The sequence below is a fragment of the Gadus chalcogrammus genome, chromosome 21 (genome assembly GCF_026213295.1).
Source record: "Gadus chalcogrammus isolate NIFS_2021 chromosome 21, NIFS_Gcha_1.0, whole genome shotgun sequence".
In the NCBI taxonomy this organism is placed as follows: Eukaryota; Metazoa; Chordata; class Actinopteri; order Gadiformes; family Gadidae; genus Gadus; species Gadus chalcogrammus.
The window spans coordinates 4,332,284-4,358,805 of NC_079432.1; the positions used below are offsets into that span (position 1 = coordinate 4,332,284).

Consider the following 26,522-nt stretch of genomic DNA (forward strand, 5'->3'; position numbering starts at 1 on the left):
GATACAAACACGTACACGCACACACACACACACACACACACACACACACACACACACACACACACACACACACACACACACACACACACACACACACACACACACACACACACACATAGCCTATCAACAGATGCGCAGACTGCAAAGACAAAACACTGTGTGAGCAAATAATTTGAATATGCAAATCATGCACACGTTATTTGGGCCATAATGGATGATATTAGGGTCTGTCCGTTATTTTTTTTACTCAACAAATTAACCTAATTTAGCGGCCTAGACGCCTATAGGCTACAAGGCTACGGTTAGAAGCTTAATAAGTAACCCAATTATTGGGTAAGACTCGCATAATAGGCTGTAATGTTTGTAAAAAAACAACACGTATTTTTCTATCTTGGCATTTTTTAATAGCCCTTGGAAGTCTTAACATTGCAATTATTTAATAAAAAGCTTTGAGACAAATAAACTCTATTCAACCAACTCTTCTTTTGATGTACCATTTCTGAGAGCAACATGCTGGTCGTCATATATAGGCCTAACGTTAGGCTACAATTGGAGGGAAGTTTTGTGAATCAGAATCTTTTTAATTTAAATATCCATGGTCAAATGATGAGACCTAAAGGCTCTTTTAAGAAGGCATAAAATTAAAAAAAAGAAGAAAACTATTAATTTGACAAGAAATAATTCACATTATTTTGGAGAAATGCACAAATTGGATCAATTTGTTTGCAGGATTACAATAATCAACCGCAATCTGTGAGGGCAATGAGCGATAGGCCTAATAAATAGCGTGAACAACCGATGACATTTTTTATTATTAAATATACAGGTTGTCTAGTTAAACTAAGGTTGCACTATGTCTCATCCCACGGAACTAACCCTCACTTTCCTTAGTCTACTGTTGAACGTGAAACTCAACTCAGCCTCATCCTCTATGTGATTGGTCGACGCCAGACGACCGCCCCCTCCAGCCGCTGTAAAACCATTGGATAAAAGGTTCCTGGGAGCCAGACTGGTACACACCGTGGTCTGAGCACAGGGGGACTCTATACCCAGGACTTACTGCTATGACAGGTGCCAACGGGATGTTTTCGGACTCTAACATGAAGAGAGCAGGGTCCCCGTTAAATCTTGGGATGACACATCCACCAGCCGCCAAGATGGGGGCCACAACCACCCCCACCCCCACCCCCACCCACAGGTGCACCGGGTTCGGGATCCAAGAGATCCTCGGGCTGAATAAAGACCCGCCCGCGGTAACCAGGCGTCCGCTGGAGTCTCTGCCGCCCAGGGCGCACCTGCTTGCGGGCAGAACGGCTCTGGGCCACGGGGGGTCCGGGGTCGGAATGGGCATCATGGGCCACGGAGGAATACACCCGTTTTACAGCCAGCCCGCGTTTCTCGAGGTTCTGTCAGAGGCGCAGAACGTGCACCTGCAGCCGCTGAGCAGGGGGGTCCCGGGGCCGATGGAGACCAACCACTCCAGCTCCGGTATGCAGATGCTTCACAGGCTGGGGGTGTTGGGTGTTAAAGTCCTCATGAGAGACACGCTCCCCTTCGGGGTTTTATAGAAGGGGCTTCGCCTGTAGATCTTCCCTAATGATCCCACACTCGGCCTAGGTTATTTTTCTCGGCCTATTTGTTCGTTACCGTTGGCCACTGTTTTATATCGGTGTTTATGGGGTTTGTGTTGATCTGTACTGTGTTTCTCTGCAGATTCGGATGATGTGAGTCTGTCTCCCGGGGATAATTCGTTTTCCAAATTGTCGTTGAGCCAGAACAAGAAGAGGAAAAAGAGACGTCACAGGTACAACCGTAATAGATCTACTACAACTTATAACCCGATGATGATAATATGAGTTATAATAATAACAGTAATAATAGCAGCAATATTAAAAATACAAATGATTATAATAGTAGCCTACATTAAGGTTAATTTTTAATTTGTAATGAAACCATTGACTTTTCGTTAAAACATATTTGAAAATTGATTCATTGCATCTTCTGATATTATTATTAGGCTATATATAATACTATATTTATTATTGTCATTATAAATATTATAAATATTATTATTATTAAAGCCTTTTATTATTAGTCTTTCATCTTATAGTTATTTATTATAATGAGATGCCTTACACTCCTGATACACAAAGACAACTTGTTGTAAGGAGGTAAATAATTCTACAATGATTTAAAATGTAAGATTTTGATAATCTTGATCTCCTGAAATTCGTAAAGGCCTATATTTGTAGTCCGTTGTCATGATTTTACTTCAGTATACTGAACAGCAATAACGACGGATGGCGTTGAATTGTATTAGGCCCGAACATCAAACGTAAAATGAAACAGATTTATCCTTTATATTTTTAATCCAAATAAAATAACGATTACCTTCCCAATCCTTCGCAGAACCATTTTCACGTCGTTCCAGCTGGAGGAACTGGAGAAGGCTTTCAACGAAGCCCACTACCCAGACGTATACGCCAGAGAGATGCTCTCCATGAAAACCGACCTGCCAGAAGACAGAATACAGGTGTGTGTGTGTGTGTGTGTGTGTGTGTGTGTGTGTGTGTGTGTGTGTGTGTGTGTGTGTGTGTGTGTGTGTGTGTGTGTGTGTTCGTGTGTGTGTGTGTGTGTGTGTGTGTGTGTGTGTGTGTGTGTGTGTGTGTGTGTGTGTGTGTGTGTGTGTGTGTGTGTGTGTGTGTGTGTGTGTGTGTGTCCATTCAGGGTGTGAAAAAATACATTACATTTTTCATATTGATTTATTATTTAATTATCTTTTATTTTCTAACCTTTCTTTGATCCGAGCAGCTCGTTTAGTTGTATATGTCTAAAGCCACATTTTGTATTTGATCATTCTCTTAGACTAAATTAAGTAAAAAATAACCACTATCAATTTTCCTGGTCAATATGTTACAATCTCCTGTTATAAGGAGAACCAAATCGAAAACGATCACTTTCGATACAGTTCCACCATATGAAGTTAAACAAACAAACAAATGAATGCATATTATTTAACTGGGTCCAATTAAATCTCAGAAGGAACCATGAATACTTTCTGAATGCACCCAAGGAAAGAGAATTGTGACCATGCGAAAATGTATTTAAGATTTATAAGTTTCTACTCAAATATTCACCTATTAACAACAAGCATTAATTGAACCAGTTTCTAATAACAGCATGAACAGTGCAAAATGATCTATCAATTAGGGTACTATTTAGCCCATTTTCCCAGTCCATAACTGAAGTGAATATCAATTATAATGTAGCTGTTAGGCGGTGAGGATATGGGGGGGGGGGCTGGTTCCCCCTGGAGAGGAGCGACGCACAAAGAGAGGAAAACCTTCTAGAATCTGCTTCAGATGGACAGGTGCCCAATCAGCTGTCAATTACAGCTTTCACTGCACCCCCCCCCCCACCATCACCTCCACCACAACCATCGAAAACCATCACCATCAGCACCAGGCCAGCACTACCTTCATCCTCCCGGTCATCACCGACACCATCATCATCGTCATTACCACCACCCCCACTATCTTTCTCACCACCACCACCCCTTCCATTATCACCATCGCCATCACTATTTTAATCACCGACACCACGTCCATTAATACTGTCACCCCCACCTCCAATGTCTTCATCACTAACATCACCACGACAACCACCTGCGTCATCACCACCAGTACCATCATCACCACCACTTCCAACAGCCCCCACACCACCGGCATCATTATCACCACCAATATCATCATCATTAGCATGACCAACACCTCTATCACCACCACCACCACCACCACCACCGCCCTCCCCTTCATCACGATCCATCATAACCCTCCTCTTCACTACTCCTTCTGCTCCCACATTAACCACCACTTCGACCGCGCCGCCGATAATTAGTTAATTCAGGGGAAATTACCACTTTGTGGCCCCGAGGGGGCCGACAACAGACTTGAAATGAAACGATAACTACATAGAAATTAATTAGCACAGGTCAGGGGGCCCTGGCCGGCCCGCTCCAGGCCCTCTAATTTCCCATGATATTTGAACGCCTGTCGCCCATCGATCGCGGGTGGAAATTACCTTATTTTTCAATCAGCCCCGACTCACCCCAGGGCTCGTCTTCTAGATCACTGGCTCCTCACGCACACACACACACACACAGACAGACACAGGCACAGGCAACCGCACACACAGGCAAACACGCACACAGACAAAGGCACGGGCAAACGCACGCACAGGCAAACACGCACATAGACACAGGCACAGGCAAACACACGCACAGGCAAACACGCACATAGACACAGGCACAGGCAAACACACACACAGGCAAACACGCACATAGACACAGGCACAGGCAAACGCACACACAGGCAAACATGCACACACACAGTCCTACGCACACACACACACACACACACACACTCAGGCAAACGCACGTGCACACAGAGATAAAAACACACACACACGTACACACACACACAGGCAAATGCACACACACAAACACAAAGACAGATACAAGCACCCATTCAGACACACACACACACACACACACATACAGACACACGCACACGTAAACATACGCACATCCAGACACTCATAAATCACATACACGCAAAACACACGGATATAAAACACTCACACAGATACTCAGACACACACAGACACACACCCAGATACACATGCACACACACATGCACAGATACCCACACACGCAGATAAATACACACACACACAGATACACATGCACACACACGAACGCAACACAGAAATGCACAGATACCCACACACGCACATACATACACACAGACAGATACGCACACATAGATAAATATACGCGCGCGCGCGCGCCAAACGCACACACACAGTTACTGTTCAAATCATGATTGCTCATCTGAGCAGGATCTTTTATGGGAGTGAGGCTATCATCGTTCGATCTCACCAAACAGCTTTCAAGGCTTGGCGTTGGTGGTTTTTAATTCCCTCAGCGCCACACACACACACACGCACACAGCCATTTTAGTGCATACATTTTTCCTGTTCTTCCTCATTCATATTCATGAGCTCCAGCCCGGCACGTTGGGAATCAATTTTGGCACTAGAGGAGCGAAGAGGGAGGGACACACACACACACACACACACACACACACACACACACACACACACACACACACACACACACACACACACACACACACACACACACACACACACACACACACACACACACACACACACACACACAAATAGAAATAGGCTAATGGAAATATCATGGCTCTTGGTTATATTTTCACATCCAACAAAAAGAAAAAAATCTTGGTTTTGCGTTTTTTAGTGTTGCTTTGATGATCTCATCCTTTATCGTTCGGTCTATCTCAATGTTGCCTAATTTTGATGAGGATTATCTTTAGCTTCAATTGACCACAACGTATCAGACCCATTTAGGTCCAAGGTACGGTACAGTGAATTCAGATACGAGTCCTGATTGATGAGCCGATAGGGAAGATCTTGGATGGATGACTACAGGTGCACTAGTGCGGACACGGGGAATCGAACCCAGACCCTTCTGCCAGCACACCATCCTTCCTACCCCTTCTCCAAAATCCCTCCAAATGCTCCACCGAGTCCTAATCAGCCAATCATGTCGTCCCTCCAGGTGTGGTTCCAGAACCGACGCGCCAAGTGGAGGAAGCGGGAGAAGTGCTGGGGCCGCAGCAGCGTCATGGCCGAGTACGGCCTGTACGGTGCCATGGTCCGCCACTCGATCCCGCTGCCCGAGTCCATCCTCAAGTCCGCCAAGGAAGGCGTCGTGGACTCCTGCGCCCCCTGGCTGCTTGGTAAGGCACTACAGGCTTCAGATAAAAAAAAATATCGGATATAACCAAAGAAATACAAAAGCCAGTATTTACATTTTGTTTGTTTTGTAACCGTCCACTCATTTGGGCATGTGATTCAAATTTCACTATATGGACAAGATGTTGGGACATATAACTACCTTTGCAGTATGCTTCAACTGTTTCGAAAATGGGTTTTAAAAGAGAAAAACAGAATATGAAGCCTATAAATAATATTGTAGCTTTCCAACAATCCAGCAATCACAAAATGTCTCTACGTTTACTGCTGGCACGTTTTCTACATCAGAACTTCTCAGAAGTCATTTAAAACAAGCCTACCTACCAGAAGTAGGCTATTGTTGAAGTATAGGTGAAAAATATTTGATATAGGCTATGTATCGATAACTATTGTAATATATATTTAAAATGGGAAAGACAGGAATTCTGTGGCACTTTTCAGTCATTGTCATCAACAAAAAAAAAGAAACTGCTGACTAAATTAAATCTTGTTCATAGATTTCCTATTATCTGATGTAATCTACACCTTTCCTTTGTATGGACTATGGAGTAAAGGTGCATGTGAGTAAATCAATGTCACATCTGAGGAGGGTTTAGGAGCCAATCGCTGCTCATGTTAACAGCCTACACAAGCTTGACCCGGCCAATAAGAGGAGACGGTCGATCTGAGGATAATCCCACTTTATCAAGACCGATTAACTCTGATTTTCTCTTTTGAGACTCGCAATTGATTCCCTTTAAATCAATGAAGTTACTCTAATTGAATGTTAGATTCTTGTTCCCCCTCAATAACGTCTTTACTCGCTTTGAACTTTGTGTAAGCCACAGGCTACTCTGCTTTAATGTCAAACTGCAGTCTAATAAATAAACTAATAAATAGATTTCAATCACGTGAACAAGAGAAGCCATTATCAACTTGCAACATCCAAAGATATTTTGAACTTTTTAGATCTTCAATCTCAGACTAAAAAAAACATGGATTATTTTATTATTATTTTTGTCTCTATTGATATAATCTAACGGTCGGTACCGTTTCCTCTCTCCAGGCATGCACAAGAAGTCGATGGAGACGCCGTGCCACACCTCCCCGGAGAAACCCAAGAGCACGCAGACGCCTCTGCAGGATCCGGCGCCGGGGGAGCGAGGCGTGGAGTCCGAAGACCAGGAGAGGCCGAGGAAGGACCGCGTTGCACCGCCTCCCTCCGTCTCCATCTCCAAGGAGGAGCTCCGGGAGAACAGCATCGCGGCCCTGAGAGCCAAGGCCCAGGAGCACAGCGCCAAGATCCGGAGATCCCCCGCGCCTTTCGCGTCGAGTCCCACCGAGACCGAGAGGCCGAGCGGACAGACGAGGGAGGGGAGTCCCGAGGCGGAGGACAAACACACGGCAGAGCAGTTGACGCACTGAAACACGCGGTTACCGCGGGGTGGACGGGCCTTGTGACGGGCAAAGACATTCTCGTTCTCCTCCTTCTCAAACTCCTACTCCTTCTACAGCTACATAAATCGACAAATGCAGGGAGGTATTCCACAAGATGGCGGTTAGCTATTGAACTTTAAATCCTGTTCATGTGTCCAAGTTAGTTTGAGGATTTCCATTATGTTGAGCTCAAGTGTGTTGAAGCTAACATAGGCCTATTTGGGTTACGTTGAACTATGTTGATCTTCACATGCAGTAGCACCATGATGATGACTCAAACCGCCATATCCCCAACCCTCATTTTGTATATACTGTATATTGTACATTTTGAAAATTAGCGTTAATACAGTTGACATGGTTAGGCCTATGTGTGATGAAAAATGACTTGTTTGTCTCTGTATAAGTGCAATTGTAGCTCAAATAAAATCTTCTAAATTGTTCTAATTAATGATTTTGTTATTTGTTTATTAAGTATTGTTCCAAATAGCTAAGGCTTTGTTGGTATCCAACCGAACCAATATCAGTTATTCTTATATAGACTGAGATAAAATAAATAAATATATAGATATATGTCCAACGATTTGACGAGATGATTGTTCATCATTTCAAAAAGGGACATCCATTGTACATCCATTTAATCTAGCACGCAAAGCCCAATACAATCAATACAAATGGAATTGCATATATCTATTCTCAGAACACACACACACACACACACACACACACACACACACACACACACACACACACACACACACACACACACACACACACACACACACACACACACACACACACACACACACACACACACACACACACACACGTTGTAGGCTACTTCTCATACCCATCTCCCCAATGGTTTTAACACCATCTACTGACCTCACAGCAACAGCCACTGTGATATTGCAGAATGCAGATGTGATGTGGCTGCCAAACGACATTTGCCTAATTGAACGTGAACGTCCAGACTATAGCTCTGTCAATCTTTATGGCCCTCTCTTCCGCTATAGAGAGGGAGAGACGACTCATAAAATACACACCATACACACTGGGTGTAATTCACTGCGGTGGAAAGCCATACTTGGTGTATCATATAAGGCCTCAGATTTGTCTTTTTGGATACTGATGGCAGGGCTGACCCGATCAACATTAAGGGATAACAGATTTGTCATTCATTTTACAACTGAACATCCTAACCGGCACATGCCTCAATAAGAGGCAAATCAAATGCAAGCCGTCTATTTAGTTGAATGGCATGGTCATGAAAATGTCTAAAAGAAGCTATTGTAGATTTGTCACATGAGTGATAACATAACTTATATTATAAGAGTATTAATTGCTGAATAACATTGAGTCCATGTTTTGGTTTGTAAATACATGACTGTTGCTTATATACTTTGTGATATCATTACAGGAAACCATGATAGATCAACAAGCTTTCGCTAGTGAAAGAGATTTTTTGAGGACAAGGGCAGGATGAGATAATAATAATAATAATAATACATTTAATTTAGAGGCGCCTTTCAAAACACCCAAGGTCTTTTGAAAGGCACCCAAGGTCCCATATATAGATGACCCTATATATGGATTCCCATCACAATCCCAATAAATTAGATTTATTGAAATGGAGCAAAGCTGTTGTAATTAACATACACGTGGTAAATAACTGTAATTAATTCACCTTAATTAAACATCGGAGCAGCATGAGCTTGTGAATTACAGACACAGATATGACCTAAATACCCTACTTCAGCAAAACGGATTATGTTGTTATGGTGGGTAGCCTTTTCAATTATGAATAAATGGCATTATTATTGACTTTGGTTTGATGGGGGCAAATATAACCTGCATATAATGATAAACGTGAGTTTATGCATAATTCAGATTCAGGTCCTTCTTTATTTATCCTAGGGGAATTGTTTTAGCAACAAATTGATGAACAGATAATATTAATAATAGGCTTTATAAAAATATCTAAAGCTGGCAATTTACGATTATAAATACAACTATAAACTAAACAAGCTAAGTAGATGAATCTCCTCATACTTAATCAAAGACACAAACACTCTAAATACAGATACAAAACTATTACCATGAATTAGCATGCAATTATGGAATTATGAATGCGCTTTTATCCTTCTGTGATGGAAGAGAACAACACCTTGAGTCCCTCAGGCTCTCATTCGGCTCTGAAAGTGAAGCGCGACACGACGCTCAACCTTAGATCCACAAGTGACGACCAGGACGACTCTATAGGCTAAACAGACACGGTTCACACAGAAACTCGGATGCGGCACAGCGTTTATTCGTTCGTTAATGCTATTAGCGGATTTATCTGGTGGCCCAGATAGCGCAGGTCGCTAGGACCACCGGACACATAGCTTACCCCTCTCTAAAACCTAATTGGGTTTAATGTGCTTAACGTGGCTATAATTCGCAGAGCAACATCTGCACACATTGGAGAGTGGCTTAATACGCTAGGTAAGTTATATGGGTCCCAGGGGCATGCATGCAGCCTCCCCTGGCCTTTATGACTGAACCCCCCCCCCCCCTCTGGTTTCGCACAGAACTTCAATGTCAAAGGGTATTGACTAATCTGGGTATCATGATGGTTCTGACTAGTCGTTAGTTTTTGGTCAGTTCATTTAAAATGCAATACATTTGTGTTTTTGCGTCACCAAATGCGGGTGTGCCGGAAACTTATTAGATCATTGTTTTTCATGAGAGTTTTGTACGTCATTTCATGAACCTTAGTGACACTTGGAGCTAAAACGGTCAATACATCTCTTTTCCTACAGAAGAACTACAACTTCTAACAGTTAGTTTTTCTACCATCAGCACATGCCAACTAGTTGTTTATGCTTTGAAGCCTGTCTATCTATGTCTCTGGTTGATTTAAAAGGGTTCATTAGTCTGTGTTTCAGAGACAGGTGGTCCCTGCATTGCCCTGCGGACATCACAGGCCGGCATGGGAACGGCCATGGGAACCATCACACAAACGGTGGTCAGAGAGGAGGAGTCTTGGTCATCCTGTGTGTGTGTGTGTGTGTGTGTGTGTGTGTGTGTGTGTGTGTGTGTGTGTGTGTGTGTGTGTGTGTGTGTGTGTGTGTGTGTGTGTGTGTGTGTGTGTGTGTGTGTGCAGTATATATGGGAAATCGCCTGGGGGGTGTGTGTAGATTAGGATTACCAACAAAAAATAAAAAGAACCAGCTGTGTCACTTTTCACACGCACACACCTGCCCTTGTGCATCTCAATCCCTCCCAGTCCCTGCCACATGCTCCATCTATTAGAAACGTGACATATTGCCCCCAGAGTGCACAGATTGGCCAGACAGTTGGGCTGGTGTGTGTGCGAGCCAATTTCTCAGCTTCAGACAGAGACAAACTCTCTCCCACACACACACACACACACACACACACACACACACACACACACACACACACACACACACACACACACACACACACACACACACACACACACACACACACACACACACACACACACACACACACACACAGGCCCCGGGCTAGGGGAGCAGGCCCCAGGGGCTCACTTCTGGGGTCCGAGATGATTATCACAGAATAGGGGTTGTCCAGCGTTTCGGACCCGTGACCTTATTTTTGGGTTAATAATTGCAATCCAGAATTCTTGCCCCGCCCCCCCAACGACTGGTGTCCACAACACATCGTGTTAACCCCCCCGGCAACACACAAAGTTGGGGTCGGATTAGTTGGCTGGTGGTTAGGAATACGTTTTTTTTGGGGGGTTTATGAGAAAATGCACCGTTAAATAATTTTAGCTTGCAGCAATCTCCCGCGACCCCTTATTCATATCAGGCTAGCCCAAATTTGGTGCTCATCGGACTGTTGGTGAGAGAGGAAGGGTGAAGAAGAGGAGTTTGGTTACATCTAAAACCTCAAGGTTCATACAAGGAAGCAGGGAATCCACGAGGAGCCACTTGTTTCCACTTTGAGGCCAAAGTTCACGGAAAGGCAAGATAATGGACGGCATGCTTTTCCACGTATGATTTTGCGGTCATATTCTTACCATTATATTGTTGATTAACCCATTTAGATGAAACTGATACGAGTTTTGAAATACTGTATACCGTTCACAGGAGTCAAAAGTCAGAAGGGAACTTTTTAGCTTTTTTTTATTTAAAAATCTATTGATCAGTGCAATGATTGTAGACATGAGAGCACAAGTACATTTTGCTCTAATAACAGGCACACAACAAAATGTAGACCAATCTAGTCTAAATTTCCATTTATATTTACAATAAATCATATTTTACAAGAAAGGTTAGCCAGCCAAACATTGCCTTGTAAAACTCCCCTAAACATTTCTGCGTAACGACCAAATAACCAACTGTAAACGTTATCACACTGCCTTTAGCAAAATAGTAGTGAGTCAACTCCTCCCGATTCCATCAGTGCTCCACATCGGCCACTAAAGAACGCCCTGCAGAGGTGCGTCTTGCCTCGTCCTTTAGCATTTATTGTTCATCCCTCACACACCTGGTGCTGAGGCTGTTCAGGTGTTCACAGGCCGGTGTCCTCTATGACATGGCCGTCGTCGGCGTCCCCGTTCTCCTTCAGCGTGGTCAGCTCCCAGCGGCCTCCTCCACACAGCCTCAAGGAGACGTCGTGGTACTGCCAACCACAAACACAACCACAAACACAACAACATAGCGATTAAAGGTGACACATTATACCACCAGGTGTGAGTGTGATTAGCCGTCACAAGCCGCTTTGAAAATCTGCCTCTTCTGACATCACAAGTGGGCGTATCCGTCATATATCGCGGTGGGACGTGCCCACTTGTGCACAATTATAACATGTATATGTAGATAATTACAGATGTTACATCCACAGTATAACATGTATGTGTAGATAAATACAGATGTTACATCTACATTATAACACGTTTATACATGTAGATAAATACAGATGTTACATCAACAGTATAACATGTATATGTAGAGAAATACAGATGTTACATCCACAGTATAACATACAGGATGTGACCGTGATGGCCCTACCTTCTCCAGGCTGCTGCGGTGGCCAAGGCTGATCAGGGTCATGCCCAGCTGTTTGCACAGCCGGTACAGCTGTCCCTCGGCCTCCTCTGTGAGCGCACTGGTGGCCTCGTCCAACACTACCACAGACGCACAATCAGTGTGGTCCATTTTGAGAGACACACTCAACCACTGCGGCGGGAAAAGGCTTGACCGCGTGTCAAGTCACGGCGACATCTACCGACAGCGCGTTGGATATGACTCGTATAAATGACCTCGGGTCGTATCAAACTCGCTGTTGGGTAAATGTTGCCCTGACTAATAAATAGTTTAGACTTTTGTTTTGAAGGAGCCAACCAGTGCATTTGGGCTTGCTGGTGTGCTAGTCACGGTAACATTTACTGACAATTAATGTCAGTCATTTAATGTCGGTCAAGCCCAACATTAAATGACCCGAGGTCATTGTACGAGTCGCATCAAACTCGCTGTCGGGTAAATGTTGCCCTGACTAACATACGGTAAAGACTTTTATTTTGAAGGAGCCAACCTGCGTATTTGGGCTGCAGGTAGAAGAGGCGAGCGAAGCAGAGGCGCTGCATCTCGCCCGGCGACAGGACGTCATACCTGCAGCAAAGAGAGACACACACACACACACACACACACACACACACACACACACACACACACACACACACACACACACACACACACACACACACACACACACACACACACACACACACACACACAGAGAAGGGAGGATTCACCCTGGGATGATTAAGTTGGTGTAGCAGCTAGGGGGCTCTCCTCCCCTCTAAGGGGTACTGGGTTGCATGGCCTCCTTAATGCTCTGATCATCTGAAATCACTCTTAGTCACTAATACCAAATAGTAATATCAAAGTAAAAGCCTGAATATATTTTTCTTTGTTTTTACCAGTTCCAGTCCACCTTCTCGTCCAGACCTCCGGTCCTCTTCAGTAGGTTGGACTGTTAACCAGGCGACAGGGAGAGAGGGAGTTCAGCACAGGATGGACTAGACCTCAGGCCTAATAAACTCCAATAGGACACAACGTATTCTGCTCTGTTCCCTTACCACCCCAGCCAGTTCCAGAAACTGGATTATTCTTTCATCGTCCACCGACCCTGATTGGATAAAAGCAAAACACTGCTTAAGCACCAATTCTGCAGTATTTCTAATTAGTCACATATGCCAGATTTCTTTTCAAGATCATTTTCAAGCCTTTGAGATCCTACCTGAGGCAGGGTAAATATCCTTCAAGGGGTAGATCACCTGTGACCAGATTGTAAATAAATAGGATTTAAAACGCCATTAGGAGTGTTAACAACCTTATTAAGTTGAGAGAGGAAATGTTATGTTTGAAATGGATACTTGCGTTGTTATTCCCATGCTGTAGAGCGCCCCCTAAGGCATGGGAATAACAATGCACCTACCCATTGCATACATAAACCATTCACTATTGACCTCATCATGGAACAGAACAATGTGTGGAGGTCTACCTGCTCACGCAGCGTTCCGTCTGTGAGGTACGGCTTCTGGGGCAGGAACAGGATCCCTCGGGGCCCGAAGCACGTGGTCATCTGAACAAAACCTAAAGAACATAAATAATACTCAAATCACATGGATCACGGGATCAAATCGGTAACTCATTACTGAGGATTCTAAAGTTGAATATATCCTAGAGACGTATCAACTTAAAAAAGCTACACTTACAAAAGCTACAATTTAAAAAAAGCTACGGCACACAGACTGAGGCTAACAGACAGTGAAGGAGGTTCTTCGACCGTACATGAGCTGCACATTACAAAGATGAACAGATGTCCCCAAATGAGTGATGTTTGGCATCTTGGGTCTCCTAGGAGACCGCTCAGCATCGCTGATACGCAGATAAACGCACAATCCGTCCTTAGGCCACGAGGCCTAGAGACTCACGGCACACAGACTGTTGCTACCGCTAGCCCCTTTTCACAGAGGCGTCATCAGAGCCCGAACAAAGGTCTCTTGCCCCTTTGATGACCCCGGGTGCGGCAAGTAGACCAAACCAGTGAGACGAGTCTGATTCCTGTGCACCGGAACACCAAAGCATCTCACCCATAGCAAGTGATGAGCGCCACCTTCCGATGATGCCTCGATGGAAAGGGGTATTATGACCGACGGACCGCGCCCCACTCACCGCTGTCGGCCTCCCAGAGACGGTTGAGCACACGCAGCAGCGAGGTCTTGCCGGTGCCCGTGTTCCCCACCACCAGCAGGTGGCGCCCCTGGCTGATCTTCAGGCTCAGCTCCTCCACCAGGAGCTCGTCCGAGTCCGGGGAGCGGAAGGACAGCCGGTCCAGGACGAAGGCCGTGTCGGCCGGGCCCGCGTGGATGTTGAAGTCACTGGGAGGGGGGAGAGAGGAGGGGACAGGGGGAGGCGGGAGAAGGGAGGGGAGAGAGAGGAGGGGAAAGCGGGGGAGAGAGGGAGGGAAGGGAGGAGGAAGAGAAAAATGGAGGAGAGGGAGGAGAGGGGAGGGAGGGGGGGAAGGGAGGAGGGAGAGAGAAAATAGAGAGGGAAGGGGGGGGGATCGGCGAGCAAAAGAGAGCGGGGAGAGGGAGGGGTGAGAAAGAGGGAGAGATGGGGGGAGGATGAGAGAGAGATGTGACATCCTGCGACAAGAAGATAACCACATCATTTTTTATTTAAACTTGACTTTATCAGGGTAATCTCCTTTAGGTTGCGAGCCTCTTTTCAGAGATACCTGAGAAATGAGGACATTTTTTAGAATTTGCCATTCCTTTTATATAAGGTATTAGCTTTCCTCCGTCCTTAGCCAAGGCTATCCCGCCCTACCTGTCAAAGTCGTAGTTGTCCCCTGAAGCCGGGTCGTAATCACACTGTCTCCGCAAGATGTCCGCCATCGCCTCCCTGAGCTCTCCGATCCTGACACACACGCGCACACGCACACCCACATTTAATGTTACACTTTCTAAACTCACACACACAAAAAAACATTCCAACACACACACACACACACCAATGGTGAGGAGTGTGTTACCTGTGGGTGTACCCAGCCACGTCTGACAGAGTAGTGGACAGGTCTATTAGCTGGGAGAAGCCATTTATCAGGTAGATGCACACAAACGCATTCTGAACAGGGAAGAGAAACACAACTCAGCGACCAGGTCGAACAGTAAGAGAGACAAAAAACAGGTCACAAAGAAGAGTGGCACAACCTGGAGGGAGGCTCACGTTTGAGTAATTCACAGTCATTAAAGAAAGAGAGATCTGGCCATCTTTGACATTTTATATATATTTTAGGAAACAGTGGTCTTTGCTGCCACCCAGTGGTCATTAAAAATAGTGATGATTTAACGTCCTCATAAGAGAGTGATCTACTAGTAGGCCTACTACCTAGCCTGGTTCTACCAGACTCTCGTACTTCACTTCATTTCATTTCATTTGTACAGAGAGTCTGGACCTAATCAATTGACAAACGTTAACTCACTTGAAGGCGGGTGTCTGTTGAAGTTTAAAATGTTTGGATCTGCCCAGTGCCACTCTGGATCTGCCATAACCAATCGCTAACGTTTGGTTGTGACGTATGTCATGCGCCGGGAATCACGCGCAGGTTGTACACAAACCAAACACCTTGCGCGTCTGCACGAAAATGTCCGTCAACGACAGCTGCAGGTTTTGTTCGTCGAATTTAATTTATCAGGGAAAAATTGCACATTGTAAATCAATATTTTATAGTAAGGCCAGAGATGATGTATGCAGTCAACTTTCGAAGCTGGGTCTAATCGTTGACAACACGCCATCGTCATTGTTCTCAGACACACCCTCTGTTCGCTGATTGGGCGCCGCTGTGGCGGCCCCAGAAAACCAAATGACATACAGCAGGTCCAGACCTTGTACTGAAGGGAAATTCAAATTGAGCGGAAGTACTTAGGCAGGCGGAGCCAGGCTAAGTACTACCAGGGCCGTAGCACCAAATTCTGGGCCCTGTATACAAGAGGTACTGATGCCGCCCCCCCCCCCGAATTCCCCCTACCAGCCCCCTGTGCTGAATTGTTGACGGGGGACGGGACGCGGGGTAGAAAATTCAAACGAAATAAAAAACTTTTTATTTTATTTTTTTATTCCCATGGGCCCCCCCCTCTGCCTTGCCCCCCCCCACAACTGTCCACCCTTAGCCCCACAGTCCGACAGCCCTGAGTACTACTACTACTATACAATTATATGAACGGAATGAATAAAACCCGGCGAACCGTCGGAGACCCACCCGGCTGATGAGGGCGCTCAGTTCCCCGGCGCTGAGGTCGTCGTAGATGCCCGTGAAGATGGGAATGGCGATGATGATGTAGCTGAGGAAGCCGCCGAGGTAGTCAAAGGTGTTCACCCCGACTGAATGAGAAAGGAGCGTTTGTCAACGCGTTAGCTGTTAGCGCCACCATAGCGGGGGAGACCCATTGTGCCCCTGTGTGAACGGGCATGCTACGGCGTTTTTTTTTTATTGTTGCGGCCAAAGATCCTTCATTATGCGGCAAGTTTTCTTGATAAATGCGATGAAATATCCGGTATATTTATGCAATTTTATGCGATGCAATAGCGGGAACTTGCAAAAATGCAGCTTTTCGAAATGGCTGCTCTTGTGTGATGTAAACGCAATATTTTAAACTTTCTGCTAAGATATATGTGATTTTTTTTGCAACAAAAATGCGGGGATTATGAAATCATGCAAGCCCCGCATATTTTGGCAATTTATGCGGTGAAAGTGCGGCATATTTGAAAACATGCATCCCCCGCATGAATATGCGGACGTTGGCTGATTATGCATTGAATTATGCGATCGCATAATCGCGTTTTTCTCGAGGGACTGATGAAGGCAACGGTGCTTACTGTACAGCCAGAGCTCTTTGTTCATCAGCCTCTTCTGAGTCTGCAGCAGACTCTGTAGTCTCCGGTCGGTCCTCATGTGTTCCACTTTACCCGCTCTGCATGCAAAGAGAAAAACGAACATGTCAATTGTTTGGGGGATATTGTGGGCAGACTCCGTTTATTTGCATGGACACTGTTTATGTGGAGAGACAGCGTGTGAGGGCGTCACAGCAGCCCTGGATGTCTGTGTGAAGAAACTATTAAAACGGCTCACACACACGCACGCACGCACGCACGCGCACACACACACACACACACACACACACACACACACACACACACACACACACACACACACACACACACACACACACACACACACCTGTAAAAGGCAGCAGACTCCGCGTTGACCCTGATCTGCATGTGCTTGAACCTGCAGACACAAACACAAAACAAACAGAGGATTTGACGTCTTCAATGAAAGATGATGGAGTTAAAGAGGGGAGATGAAATGTGTCTATTTTCTTTCACTCTGGTTACTGCTCGTCATGTACAACCCTTGCGAGGATGTTCAATATACATGATGTTCAACATGTGTGAGGAAATCTTGCCGACAGCTGACACACATCCTGTGATAAACAAACTCAGAACGCTGACACAAACTAACTTCCTTATTTTCCGATTGCCAAAACAAATCGTTAGAAGGACGTCACACACAGGGGTTTTTACACAGTATGTAAATGTTCAAAGTATGAACATCTATTAACTCTTTTTACAGGAGAACATCTATTTACATATATCCATGAAGCAGGCCACGAGCCTCGATTATTGTAATATAATAAGCCTGCAACTAGCGATTGTTCTCATAGATAATTCCCCCCCAACCCTCCCGCTAATACAATTCCCCCCTTCCCCCATAAGAAAACTAAACGTTAAGTCAAAATAAATATCGTAAATAATAGCAAATAACATCACTAGTTACCAGAGTCTAAAGTGATGTCTTAAACGTGCTTGCTTTAACTGACAAGCAGCCAAGAAAAACTAAACGATTCCTATTATAATGACCCATGAACCATATCTTTATATTGAACTTGTTATTAGCACTTGATGAATGACTTCATCGATGAATCTGCATCGTTGAAATGTGATAAAAATGTACCTGAAGTCGCCCTCTAGTTTCTCCTGTTGGAACAGCGTGTTGACAATCGGACCCATGAGCATTTTGTTGGAGATGGTCCCCACCACAAAGTAGCCGAAGATACTCACTGGACCCATCCAGCCAGTACTAGAAGAGAGTAGAAAAATTCACACTCTCTATTCACACTCCGTTCACACAAATATTGGACAAGATTTACTTTTCCAATCCGAAGATTACACATCTCTACTGCTTTGCTTGAGTTGTATCTGGGTGATTCGTGTTTGTTTTGGGTGGTTAAACACTTTGGTCCCGTGACCATGTATGGCCACTACAGAAGCTCTGCCACATTAAATACGCAAATGCTTGCCTCTGATCCTCTCATTTCCGGTCTCTTGCTACCGTCAACAATCCCAAACACAGTCCGTTAATGGAGGCATTGGCTCCGTCACGTATTATACACAGTTATCCTCCAGTGTAAACCAAGCCGGCTGTTGTACCAGAATCATAGTCTTGGAAGTAAGAGTTTATTCACATTTAACAATATGTGCAACGATTGGGATCATTTGCATACAGGAGCTGTGATCGAAAGTCCTCGACATGCAACTTGGAAGGGCGGTACGACTGCTAGGCAACAGCGCTGTGCCGTGCATCACCTGTGGTAGCACTGGTAGGTGTAGTAGGCCAGCGTGAAGGGGGAGACGATGATCCGACTGGCCATGTTGCTCATCTGCTTGCACAGCCTCTCTGTGTCTTGGCTGATCCGCTGGTCTCTAGAGAGGCAAAACCACGAGGGAAAAAACTACAAATCACTGGTCGAAGGACTACAAATGGCTGATGCTACCTCATTACACCGTGGCAAACGACATGTTGGCTTTCCATGGTGTATGGTATGACTGTTTGGGATGCAAAGATCGCTTAGGCCTTTCAGTAAAGCTCATATGCATAATCAAAATGGATTACTAAAGTTAAGTATAAAAAGCTAAAATTGGACTCACCGCTCAATGTAAAACCAGCTAACAAAAAGCATCAGTCATGCTTTCCTGACCAATCAGGTGACAGATACTGTACCTCTGTGACGCCCCCCTGTGGGGTCCGACAGTACACCCGAGCTCACCCTGATTATTCAAACACAACGCCTTCTGCTGACAGCCCCCTCTACTCCCTCCCCTTCTTGGATTGTTGATTCACGGACGGCCTATTTGTTGCTCGGAGGATGACGTGAATTACCCAGAGCTGCAGGCTGACTTTAGTCCCGCCCACACAGGTTAAAGTTCAGGGGTCACAGGCCACTCACGGGTTGTCTATGTCCTCCCGGAGGACGTTGAGGGTGTAGTACACCCTGCCCCGGAAGTAGTCTGCGTGGAGGCTCTCCGTGAGGGACTGCCGCCAGCCCACATACATCTGGCTGCAGATGTACTGGTCCAGGCTCTTCAGCTGGAGAGGCAAAAGGCAATGGCCCACGGACTGCATTCATATAGCGCTTTTATCCAAAGCGCTTTACAATATTGCCTGACATTCACCCATTCATGCACGCATTCACACACCGACGCCTGGAGTCAACCATGCAGGGCGACGGGAGCCAGCTCCTCGGGAGCAGTTAGGGTTAGGTGCCTTGCTCAGGGCAACTCAGCTAGGAGCAGCCGGGGATTGAACTAGCAGCCTTGCGGTTACCAGTCAACCCGCTCTCCATCGAGATATGCTGCCTCCGGAGGCGGAGCAAGAGGGAGACATATCATAATCTCTTATAGTATATATATATTTATATATATATTATACAGAAGGCCACGGGTTGCACCAAACTTGTGGGACCATTACATAAGCATACCGGGGTGATGTATGGTTGTACGTTGTACAGGTTACAGCCAGGTTCGTCATTGTTCGTATTTTTGTTTTGTAACGTTATGTTAAAACAGCAGATCTTGTGTTATAACGCGATTAATAGGGGTTTTAGTTATGAATTATATTTTATTATATTATTTTATTATATATTATATATATATATATATATATTGGGTGTTTTGAGACTGTTTAGCAACTGCTGATTGCGTCTTAACATGTTTGGTGGGGGGATTTACATGGAATAGTCGATGTGTGATGAGCTGAGATTAAATTGATTCCTGATCAATAATGGGAGGCAGATAGGAGTCAGTTGTAGCAACCAAAACTAAAAAAGATAACTGAGGAATGACCTACGGTGGAGTTGAGCAGGATGAGCAGTATAGCAAGGGTGATCAGGTTGCGGAAGGCTGCGTAATCCTTGTCAGCCAACACCATGTAGAACTGGCTGGGAAGGATACCCACCTGGTAAATGATCAGCTGCTCTGAAACAGGAAGAAAGAACACAAGAGTAAGCAAATTGTGAAACAATGGGACACTTTCACAAGTGAACTTGTAAAATGAGGTGGAACAGGTGGAGATGTGCACAGGCTTGACTGAGCTAAAGGTCATCAGGAATAAAGTCTTCTGTTAAATGACTGCACTCGAAATGACGAAGGGAAGGAATTGAAGACAACCTGGACAAAAGTCGTACAGTACAAATAAAATACAAAAATGTACACTTATCAGCTGTTTTTTTATATTCCATGTACCATCACGTTTTGGTTAAGAGCGTGTTGAATATAGCATTATATGGGTTATAATGAGGCACTGTAAAGATAAGGCAAGGCAACTTTATTTATAAAGCACTTTTCATACACGAGGCAGACTCAAAGTGCTTCATATTGTAACATAGTCATGCATTAAAACAGAACACTAGTTGTACACTTTAATTCATTCAGTTGCATGCGAATTGAAACACTAGATAGCTGAAAGGCTAATATATCCCTATAACGTTAGATTTATATTGATCTGTCCCTGTTGGGTGAAGTTACCCGTCAAGGTGAGCACTAGAAGCGTTCCGAACATAAGCACGCTCTGGCTGGTCCAGGATGGAAACAGCACCTTCTGGATGCTGAGAAACCTCTGCACAAACCTCCAGTCAAGCTGTAGTCTGGGGAAGAAATCAGGACATCACAGACATAGAACGAGAGAGACAGAGACCAAGACAGACACGAAAAGAGACACCGTGAGAGCGAGAGAGAGAGACAGACAGACACACACAGAGACACAGACAGAGACCCACACACGTAAAGTGACCTGGTGTAAATACCACGCATTGAAAGAGAAAATAGGGTGACAAAAATACCTAAATTCACCTTACCTCTTTTTTTCTCGGACATTTTTCTTTGGTGAAGTCGGCATTGCTACAGCGCATGTGAAAGTTTAAACCTTGAAACTTAAAAAATAAAGTGCGGTAGTAAAATAGTTCCGGAGATTCACATTCACGTTGATTCCTTATTTCGGATCATCGATGACAATTGTTGGGAAACTGATAACGAAACTAAAACGTAGGAGAGATTATAAAACACCGGAGAAGTCGACGTATGAAGAACTGGGTGATGACTACGAGGCGCAGACAGTCACTGCAACACCCGCAGCCGCAGGTAAGCGAAACAAGTAAACAATTCCTCACACGCTCGTTTCCGGTCCAGGATATGCGACGTGTATTTTTTTCAGAGTAAAAGTTCCCCAGATCAATGGTCTCGTTATGAAAGAATGCGACGCCAGTGTCCGAAATAAAGCATTTATTTTCTTCCAACAATGCATTCAATTGTCATCACCAGGAAAACGAATGGGTATAAAAATCACGTTATTCAGCTTAATGCCTGAAAAAAGTTTAGTTTATTCGGATTTCTGAATGTAAATTAAAAACATTAAAGTTCATTTTGATATACGTTGTACACGTTTTATATTGCAATTAGTCATTAGTGCAGCATAGTTAAATAATATATATTAGCAAAACCAAACAAATTAAAACAAGCAAAGAAATAATACATGATCACAGCAAATAGGCTTTTAAAGCATTAAAGCAATGCTGACTCCAATAAAAACCACTAGGTAGTATATTTGTACGACTCAAAGAGCACTGTTAACGCAATAGGGGGGGGCTGTATCTTTGTGAGGGGATGAATGTCAAATCGGTATCTCTTATCAGAGGAATACAAAGGTTAGACCTATTGATATAAATTGTCAGGTACATGAACCCAATGCTATTTAGGTTCAATGTGCCAAAAGATTATCTCTTACCTTTAACTTTGTGCATATCCAAAGTAACAAACCAGATTGCACTCGTTTCATTTGCTCATTCTCTGGACTTCAGGGGGATATTGTGGGATATACATTCTGGTGTGTTAAGATACTGTATAAACATGTCCCTCACTCGAGCATAACCACGGTACAACAATACAAAGCTTTTTCAGAGGCTTCCCTTATTCATGCTTGTTTGTCGAGAGGCAAGAGATTGGTCAGCCACGGGAAGAACTCTCCGTGACAAAGGCATCGGCCCGTTGGGGTCAAACAGGAACCAAACACTGTTATCTTGGTACAGAAACGTGTGTGTGTGTGCGTGTGGGTTCCCTTGACCCCAGCAGTGGTATCAATCCCCCCTCCACCCCCCTCCCAACCCCAACGTCCAGAGAGACCACTAGGGGTCTCACAGGTTTGGTTCGGCTTGACCCTCCCCCTCCCAATACCAGAAAGACCACTAGGGTCGCACAGGTTAGGTTGGGTTTGGCTGGACCCCCCCCCCCCTCCCCCCCCCCACCCACCCCCCAACATCCAGAGTGACCACTAGGGGTCTCACAGGTTTGGTTCGGCTTGACTCTCCCCCTCCCAATACCAGAAAGACCACTAGGGTCGCACAGGTTAGGTTGGGTTTGGCTGGACCCCCCCACCCCCACCCCTTCCCCCCCCCCACGTCCAGAATGACCACTAGCGGTCGCGCGGTTTCGGTTTCGCTTTCCGCCCGCTCAGGCCAGGTGCACCAGGCTGAAGACGAAGGGCACCACGCACACGCAGCAGAAGCCCACCGCGCTGTACACGACGTAGCGGTACGGCAGCTCCACCCGCATGTGCTGCCGGGCGCGCCGCACGTCCCCCGTCGGCATGCCGAACACGCGGCACAGCGCCGGGATGGTCACGGCCTTCATCGCCATGCGGCACACCAGCAGCACCGCCACGCCCAGGACGAAGCGCGCCAGGGAGCGCCCCACGAGGCCCGCCCCCACGGAGGGCATGGCCAGGGGCAGGGCGGACAGCGGCACGTCCGTCAGGAGACCCAGCCGGTGGTTGACGTGGGTGCCCAGCGCGGTGCCCACGCCCGTGCCCAGGGCCTGGGCCGTGTCCCCGCGCGAGGTGCTCCAGGAGTCCAGGCTGAAGGCCAGCAGGCCCATGCCCACGTGGGAGAGCACGATGGCGAGCGGCGCCGACGGGCTGGCGGCGTAGAAGCCGTCGATGCTGTCCAGCATGGGCTGCATGGCCGCCAGGATGAGGAGGCTGTAGAGGAAGCCCGTGATCACTTCCTGCAGGGGAGGAAGGAAACTCGGGGGGGTTAGAGGAGGGGGCGGGGGGGTGCATTGTTGTGTTGGCCTTGGTTTTGTTTAGGAATGTGATTCTGTGGCGTTTAGTCGTACTGACTCGATCGACTCCACGTCAAGCCCTGGCCGTTTCAAAAGCTTATCTAGAGAATGGGATTGATTAACTGCTCGAGGGAGAACTCACTGACCATATTTTCAGGGTTTTTTCGACATAAGGAGAGAGAAATTGGAAAGATAAGAAGGAGATATGAGCCCTCGGAATGTCTGTTATCGCGGGGTTCATATTCGAGCCGGCGGCGTTGGTCGTTGTGTCGAAAGTGCAGCTAAACGATTTTAAACCACGTTCATAAATCAAATCCCCAATGATTGCGATTCCTCTTGGCGCCGCTAGAGGGCGGTGGTGACACTTCAAGTGATTGGCATTCAGTCATCAGTGGGTTGATAGAAATGCTCACCAGTACAGAATGCATCCCCATGTAGACTCTGCTCACACAGACCAGCAGACTCCAGCTGAGGGCCGCCGTCAGGCCAAAGCTGAAAGAATACTGAGAATCCAGAGACACACGATTAGTTGGTCTAATGCAACACAACGCTATACTGAGTAGCTAAAGCACAATAACATAACTAATAAATAGCTACAAATGTACAATAACAAAGCTTTTGAGTTGCTAATAAAAGGCATCCAGAGTGAAAGACATGTCAAATTATATTCAGATGACCTGGGAATTGGTGTGTAGAGCTATATTTAATACATGATTGACTAGAATTGCTCTGTAGATTTCCCTGTACAATCTGAGCTTGGCTCATGCACAGATGCTTCCCCTTCCTGTGCCAGATAGTTTTGGGATGCATTTCATGGTCATTCAAGACTCTTAATGCCAAAGACTTGGCAGTTGTGCTGCAGCCGCAGCAGCGTCTATACAAACATAATCTGACACCGACCAGCTCAATGAATAAGAATGAATGAGTCCAGTCCCCCATGGATGAAGGGATGAGTCTGCTTACCTCCCAACGTCCATACGACAGCATGAACAGAGAGAACGACATAGCCGTCCCGGTCATGGCATGCGTGGACGGCATGCTGTACTCAGAGTTGTAAAACACCTCCACCTTCACCACAGGTGGGGAGGCTGGCCGCGACCAGCGAACCAAGTCTTTGGTTGACTGTCCGATGAAGAGGTTCCAGGCCCAAACAATAATAAGCCTCCGACTGACCAGGGGGTCGATGTTCCAGAACACGAAGGGGAAAAAGACGATGAAAAACATCTCGTTGCCCAGCTCGGTTCCAAACGTGAATAAATAAAACAGAAACTTGTTGTTGATGATGAACTCGTTGCCAACATCCCCTGTCAGAGAGTTCTTCCGGAGCGGCTTGGCTCTCGCGGTATCTGCTGAACCCCCGCAGCCAGCGGCCTGCATCTCATCCCCGGCTTCCCTTGACCGCAGCGCCGCTGACCCGTTACCCAAGTCCCTGGACCGGGTTTCCTCCGTGTCCGAGTGGTTTCTTTGCCTGGGATATTCCCGTGTTCCCCCATCATCGTTCGCACTCGCACCACTTGAAAGTTTGTCCCCCGAATCGCTCGGTTTCTCCGAGAAGGTCCCCTGAACGCCGCACAGCTTCTGAAACCCTGCCACAAGGCTCGGGTCTTGGAGGTAGTTGCATAGCCGGATAAACATCGCTCCGAATGCCATGTCTAAAGGTTTAAAGCGGTGGGTGTATAGAAAACGTTTAAACCAGTCTACTTCGACATGCAGTTAGCCCCCATCGTCTCCGTAAAAGCCCGGCCGAATTAAAGTAGGCTGCACACGGGGATCAGTCACTGCCTATCAGGAGCTCAGTGCCAATACAACAGAGCATCATTCACAGATGCAATATCACACTAACATTAAGCCGATCACGAGATATTCGGGAAACCATCCAGGTGTTTCTATGCAGACCGCGCTGTGCGTTCGGCGATCGGTTAACGGACTTTTAAACGTAACGGAAAGGATGTCAGCAGGAAGTTGAACGCCAGAGTGTGTAGATCACCGGCTTCCAAAGTTCAGAGAAGTTAATCATTGCCGTGCGAATTAGCGTCAAACCCTAAACTGCACCACACAGCCGTCTTCGTGATGGTCTCCCTGCAGCTTCCCGTTTTTCCTTGCCACCTCTTCCTAATCGTCTTCTTCTGGCGCAGGCGCAGTCGGCGGTTTGATGACGCGGGCTTATCGCCCTCTAGAGGATAGAGGTGGAATAACACATGTGTTCATTAGGCTTTGATCAGATGTAAAACACATGATTAATCAATGCATATTCCACTTGAGGCTGCTAACTCACCACGACGATGGCGCTCTTCTCCTGTTGGGCCTGCCACAGTTTTGGTTGTCGTTCTTATTCTGTCATTCTTGTAAAACAAAAGTAACACTTTATTTCAACTCAGGTTCACTGTCTGTCACCTCATTGTCATGTTGCATGCACCTACACATCATACACGTTTTGCGCACTTGCAAAAAAAAATAATAATCATACACATAGGCTATACAAAACAAATAAGTGAACGTCCTCAGAGTACTGCATCAGTCGGTGCATTTGAGACAGCATTCACCAACAAATGTTGATTTATCACACACTACATTGGACAGCGGGGGGTGAACGCAGAGACGAGCGGTCCCATTCCTCAACGCTCTCTCTAAGCGTTGGCTGTGTTGTGCCGCTGGCTGGTGAGCGTAAATTGACCAATCGAAGCGTGTTGTGAGTGCACGCAGGTCCCAGTTCATCGCACACACACAGATCGCGGAGGGAGATGTTACAGGCGACCACAG

General features: G+C 46.0%; 3 protein-coding genes across 4 annotated transcripts; 1 reads left to right on the top strand and 2 right to left on the bottom strand.

Annotated features, from left to right (window-relative positions):
• The first annotated feature begins 1,064 nt into the window (after positions 1 to 1,064).
• Positions 1,065 to 7,679, top strand: LOC130374324 (visual system homeobox 2-like). Its single transcript, XM_056581041.1, has 5 exons — positions 1,065 to 1,488; positions 1,714 to 1,804; positions 2,410 to 2,533; positions 5,654 to 5,834; positions 6,896 to 7,679. Exons 1-5 carry the CDS (start codon positions 1,065 to 1,067, stop codon positions 7,252 to 7,254), a joined length of 1,179 nt encoding a protein of 392 aa, XP_056437016.1. The 3' UTR covers positions 7,255 to 7,679.
• A 3,410-nt stretch (positions 7,680 to 11,089) lies between these two features.
• Positions 11,090 to 22,802, bottom strand: abcd4 (ATP-binding cassette, sub-family D (ALD), member 4). 2 transcript variants are annotated; one of them, XM_056581578.1, is made up of 19 exons: positions 21,506 to 22,802; positions 21,177 to 21,295; positions 20,500 to 20,627; positions 19,601 to 19,740; positions 18,960 to 19,076; positions 18,328 to 18,453; positions 17,551 to 17,601; positions 17,190 to 17,284; positions 16,573 to 16,694; positions 15,346 to 15,437; positions 15,141 to 15,230; positions 14,484 to 14,689; positions 13,810 to 13,901; positions 13,546 to 13,582; positions 13,385 to 13,434; positions 13,226 to 13,278; positions 12,838 to 12,914; positions 12,315 to 12,430; positions 11,094 to 11,925 (listed from the first exon to the last, which is right to left on the bottom strand). In XM_056581578.1, the coding sequence occupies exons 1-19, from the start codon at positions 21,544 to 21,546 to the stop codon at positions 11,815 to 11,817; spliced, it is 1,863 nt and encodes a 620-aa protein (XP_056437553.1). In that variant the 5' UTR covers positions 21,547 to 22,802; the 3' UTR covers positions 11,094 to 11,814. The 2 variants fall into 2 exon arrangements, with proteins under 2 accessions (XP_056437554.1, XP_056437553.1); XM_056581579.1 differs by lacking the exon at positions 21,177 to 21,295 and having other exon boundaries at positions 11,090 to 11,925.
• A 300-nt stretch (positions 22,803 to 23,102) lies between these two features.
• sgpp1a (sphingosine-1-phosphate phosphatase 1a) lies at positions 23,103 to 25,920 on the bottom strand. The gene is made up of 3 exons (XM_056580772.1): positions 24,726 to 25,920; positions 24,176 to 24,265; positions 23,103 to 23,705 (listed from the first exon to the last, which is right to left on the bottom strand). Exons 1-3 carry the CDS (start codon positions 25,410 to 25,412, stop codon positions 23,154 to 23,156), a joined length of 1,329 nt encoding a protein of 442 aa, XP_056436747.1. The 5' UTR covers positions 25,413 to 25,920; the 3' UTR covers positions 23,103 to 23,153.
• Between the last annotated feature and the right edge of the window lie 602 nt (positions 25,921 to 26,522).

Bases quoted from the DNA above. Each gene is read 5' to 3' on its own strand.
- sgpp1a (XM_056580772.1), bottom strand. From the start codon at position 25,412: ATGGCATTCGGAGCGATGTTTATCCGGCTATGCAACTACCTCCAAGAC. The intron at 24,266-24,725 runs GTAAGCAGACTC...CTGGATTCTCAG, and splicing joins TGTCGTATGGACGTTGGGAG to TATTCTTTCAGCTTTGGCCT. The intron at 23,706-24,175 runs GTGAGCATTTCT...CCTCCCCTGCAG, and splicing joins TGGGGATGCATTCTGTACTG to GAAGTGATCACGGGCTTCCT.
- LOC130374324 (XM_056581041.1), top strand. From the start codon at position 1,065: ATGACAGGTGCCAACGGGATGTTTTCGGACTCTAACATGAAGAGAGCA. The intron at 1,489-1,713 runs GTATGCAGATGC...GTTTCTCTGCAG, and splicing joins GACCAACCACTCCAGCTCCG to ATTCGGATGATGTGAGTCTG. The intron at 1,805-2,409 runs GTACAACCGTAA...AATCCTTCGCAG, and splicing joins AGGAAAAAGAGACGTCACAG to AACCATTTTCACGTCGTTCC.
- abcd4 (XM_056581578.1), bottom strand. From the start codon at position 21,546: ATGCCGACTTCACCAAAGAAAAATGTCCGAGAAAAAAAGAG. The intron at 20,628-21,176 runs GTAACTTCACCC...TTCCTGTTTCAG, and splicing joins TCTAGTGCTCACCTTGACGG to AGCAGCTGATCATTTACCAG. The intron at 13,902-14,483 runs GTGAGTGGGGCG...TATGTTCTTTAG, and splicing joins TCTCTGGGAGGCCGACAGCG to GTTTTGTTCAGATGACCACG.